This window comes from Rhinolophus hipposideros (genome assembly GCF_964194185.1).
Source record: "Rhinolophus hipposideros genome assembly, chromosome: 20".
Taxonomy (NCBI): domain Eukaryota; kingdom Metazoa; phylum Chordata; class Mammalia; order Chiroptera; family Rhinolophidae; genus Rhinolophus; species Rhinolophus hipposideros.
The window spans coordinates 37,724,156-37,727,804 of record NC_138066.1 but is presented as its reverse complement, the minus strand read 5'-3'; the positions used below and the strand labels follow the sequence as shown (position 1 = coordinate 37,727,804).

The 3,649-nt window shown below is 59.3% G+C and overlaps 1 protein-coding gene across 1 annotated transcript in view; it reads left to right on the top strand.

The window, feature by feature from the left end:
• Positions 1–2,881: 2,881 nt before the first annotated feature.
• Positions 2,882–3,649, top strand: part of HDAC5 (histone deacetylase 5) — a 44,889-nt gene continuing 44,121 nt past the window's right edge. The window contains exon 1 of the mRNA XM_081029300.1: positions 2,882–3,398. Coding sequence (XP_080885426.1) covers positions 3,248–3,398 — 151 coding nt within the window. The 5' untranslated portion in view covers positions 2,882–3,247. The remainder of the gene's footprint in view (positions 3,399–3,649) is intronic.

Here is a 3,649-nt window from a genome sequence, read left to right as displayed (position 1 = left end):
CAAAGGGATTCAAGGCTCAGAATGGGACGGTGGGAGGAGGCAGGGTCAACCCTGAGAGAGTGTGGAAGATGCCAAAGTAGGTGTTTACGTTTTTCCTGGACTTGGTTTCAAATGAGAGGGTTCAGCCAGCACCTAGCATGGGACCTGGCACATGGCAGCTCCCAGGCGATGCCGACGGGCTCCAGCATGACTGGGCTTAAAGCGCAGGAGAGAACTGAAGGGCAGGCAGGCCGATGTCTCCGGGGCCCCAGAGAAGCTGGCACCCCACACTCCACCCGGGATGTTCCTGGGCCAGCCCTTGGCATTCATACTGTGCACAAGGCAGACATGCTTTCTTTTTTTTGGTCAGGCCCCATCCCAGCCTTTTGGGCCCAGGAAATGGGAGCCTGGAGGAGCCCCCAGGAGCCAACATGGGGTTCCCCTCTTCCAGATATAGGGGGTTAGAAGACCTGAGCCCAGCCTCCGCAGGAAGGAGCAAAGTCACTGTGGGTGGGAGGGGATGGTACCGGCTGCGAATGAGGCTCGTGTGCCCCATGCGCGGTGGGTGCTCTGTAAGGTTTGTGGGATGACACGTGGGGTTGTTGGATGACTGAGGATGGAGAAGAGACGTGAACTACGAGAAGAGAGGGGCTAGAAAACAGGAAGGATGAAGATTAGACATTAGGAGATCTCGTTGCGTCAGCTGAATCTCAGAAGTAAAGAAAGACACTTGTCCCTACCCCAGGCATCCTCTCTTATTCCCCTGGAGGATTCGGGGAACTGCACTGAGGATTGTCTGGCTGTCTGATACTTTGCTTCCCACATCATGCTGTTACTGGAAATTGCAACAGTGCTGGGTACTGCCCCAAGCCCCTGGCTTTGGCCACCTCTGGCTGTCAGTCTCCTGGGTGCTCCCATCTTCCCTAAGCAGAGAGTTCTCTTCCTTTAAGTTTCTGGACACGCTAGGCTCTGCTTCGAGTCATTGTAACAGGTGACTTCCTCTCCTCCAGAACAGGGCTCCCCTTCCTTACTGGCTTGTGCCTGGGGCAGACAGAGAGAACCAGGACAGGGCTAGCCAGCCCTTCCGGTTGCTCCTAGCTTGGGTGGGTGGAGTACTGAGCTGGGAGGGGCTGCTGGCCCCAGCTTTCTGGGCTCCCTTGAATCTGCTGCCTATCACCCCACTGAGGGGACCTTGGCCTTCCATTCCCCTCCCCTTCAGAGAGCCTGGTTGGCCAGGAGGTTGGGGCTGGGAATGGTGAACAAGGTCCCCAGACCTATCCTGAAGTGTCCACCCACTCCAGACCCCTGTGAGCGCCCTGCTTCATCACCATTTTTCTAGAGTTTGCCCTGGCTGAGAAGCTGAGGCTACAGATCTTTGTTTAGGTCCTGTACCCCCCCATCCCATCCCCAAATATGCATCTTGCCAGCCAGTCTACAGCCTGGGAAAGCCCACCTCTGCCACCTCCCCCATCCATAAGCTCTCCCACCTGAGGGCAGGAGGCACCTTTGTCATCCCTGGCTGGCAGAAGTCGGCTGGGAAGATGGGCTTCAGGAGCCACCGCCACTGTGTCCTTGGTTGGCCAGCTCCTCCCAGGCTCCTGACAAGAGGGTGAGGTCATCCGGTCCAGGGAGAGGACAGGTGTCCCTGGCTCCATGCCTGCACTTGGGGGCAAGAAGGGGCCAGGAGGGGGCTCCAAAATAGCAACTGTGACATCAGGAAGGGGGAGGGGGACACAGACCCAGGAATAACCAGGCTATTAAAAGGCTCCAGTGAGGTCAGGGGGCCAAGTGGGATCTCTGTATCAGTGGGAGGCACAGCCTGAGGAGAAGGGACGGGCCAGCAGTGGGCTGGGTAGGTGGGTATCACCAGTCGTCATGGGGCACCGGCCCTAGGTCCTAGCAGGGCCCCAGGAGCAGGGGTTCCTCTGCCAGGCCTGCGGCTGGTGGGGAACAGCCGGATGCTGTCAGCCTCTTGACTGTTCTTAGAGGGGTTCCAACCTCAAGTCTGTTCCTACTGGGGGGTCATTGTACCTGTTAAAGGAAATGTTGGGGCAGTTTCATGTACTCCCATGTGCAGGAGGCAGTGGGCTGTGGTGACAGAGCTCAGACATCCCAGTCCTACCATTTAAGTAGCTGTATGATGTAGGGTGAGTGACTTCATCTCTCTGTGCCTCAGTTTCCTTGTGTGCACCTGTCTCTTGAGCTCATCATACAGACTAAATGTATATGCTGCTCTTAGCATTACACCTGGCGCACTGCCAGGGAAGAGCTCCCTGTGCTCTGAGAATGGGCAGGTGCTCCCTGGTTCCCTTCTGGGGGTGAAGCCTGTCCAGGAAGAGTCTCCTGCCCCCTGGAGGGAAGCGGAGCAGCCTCTGGAGGTGACTGCCATTTAGCTGCTGCTCAGGGGTCTCCCTGCTGATTGAGGGGGTCGGGAGGCACCTCCCAACTCAGGGAGGGCAGAAGTTAAATAAACCCATTTTGGCTGCTAGAAGGACTCCAAGGAAAATACAAGGTTAGGGCCAGGTGGCCCTGTCTGCCACTCTTCTCGCAGACCCTTCGGGTTCCTTTACCTGTCCTGGATGGCGAGAGAGAAGATAGAGGATGGAATCTGTTTTTTTGGTTTCCAGCCCCTCTCCAGCTCTGGTGCTGCTCCCAGATGCATGGGGACTCTGGCTGTGCCCTTCCACATCCCAGCCGCTGGCCATGGGCTCTGTGGCCTTGGCCCTGAGTGCAGGCCCTCCCCTGTTCCCATCCCCCTGCCTGGCGCTTCCTCCTGGGGTGGAGCTCGCCTCCCCCCATGGGGCCTCCGCCAGGCCTGGGCTCCTGGCAGCCCGCTCCACCTATTTATAGACAGGGCCCTCCCCCAACTGCTATTTCAGTCTCCTGCCAGCTGCCGGAGGCTCATTCGGGAAGGAGGAGCAGGGAGCCAGGCCCAGAGCTGTCACCCAGCGCTGGGAGGGAGGGAACACAGAGCCCGCCTGCCTGCTGAGCTCCCCTTCCTGTCCCCCAAGTGCTCAGCCATACCGCAGCTCCTGGGAGCTGGGGACAGGCTGGCGGTGGGATGCCCTTCTAGGAGAGAGGGGGGCCTGTAGCTCGTGGGCCTTCTGGCTCCTCCTGCTGCCAGGAGTGCCCAGGCCGGATGAGGCACCTCCCCACAGCACGGGTCCCAGCAGCAGGGGCCTGAGGGAGCCCCTGAGCAGTGAGGGCCCCGCCCGCCTCACCACTTTCCCTCTGGCCGACTCCCGCCTCTGGCGGCCCCCTCCCTGGCATGCTGCTGGTGCCCAAGGCTCAGGGGCTCGTGGAGATGCTGCAGACCATCTATGAGACAGAATCCTGTTTCTCAGCAGATGGGATGTCAGCCCGGGAACCATCCTTGGAAATCCTTCCTCGGACCCCTCTACACGGCATCCCTGTGGCAGGTAAGTACCTCAGTGTCCCTGCCTGCTGTCTGCCATTGGGCACCCAGGGCTTGAGCATTTGGCTCTGAGCCTTGCCCAGATGGGGTCCTGCTTAGATCTCTCTGGGGGGCTTTGTGTTGAGAATATGGCAGTCAGTGGAGCCGCGCTCACTGAGGTGGGTTTTCCTGCCTTTTCTCCAGCAGCACTCGGCTACATCCCTTCAAGTCCCCTTTGGCCCCCGGCAGGGTCCGTATCAGCTGCTGGGGGCTGTG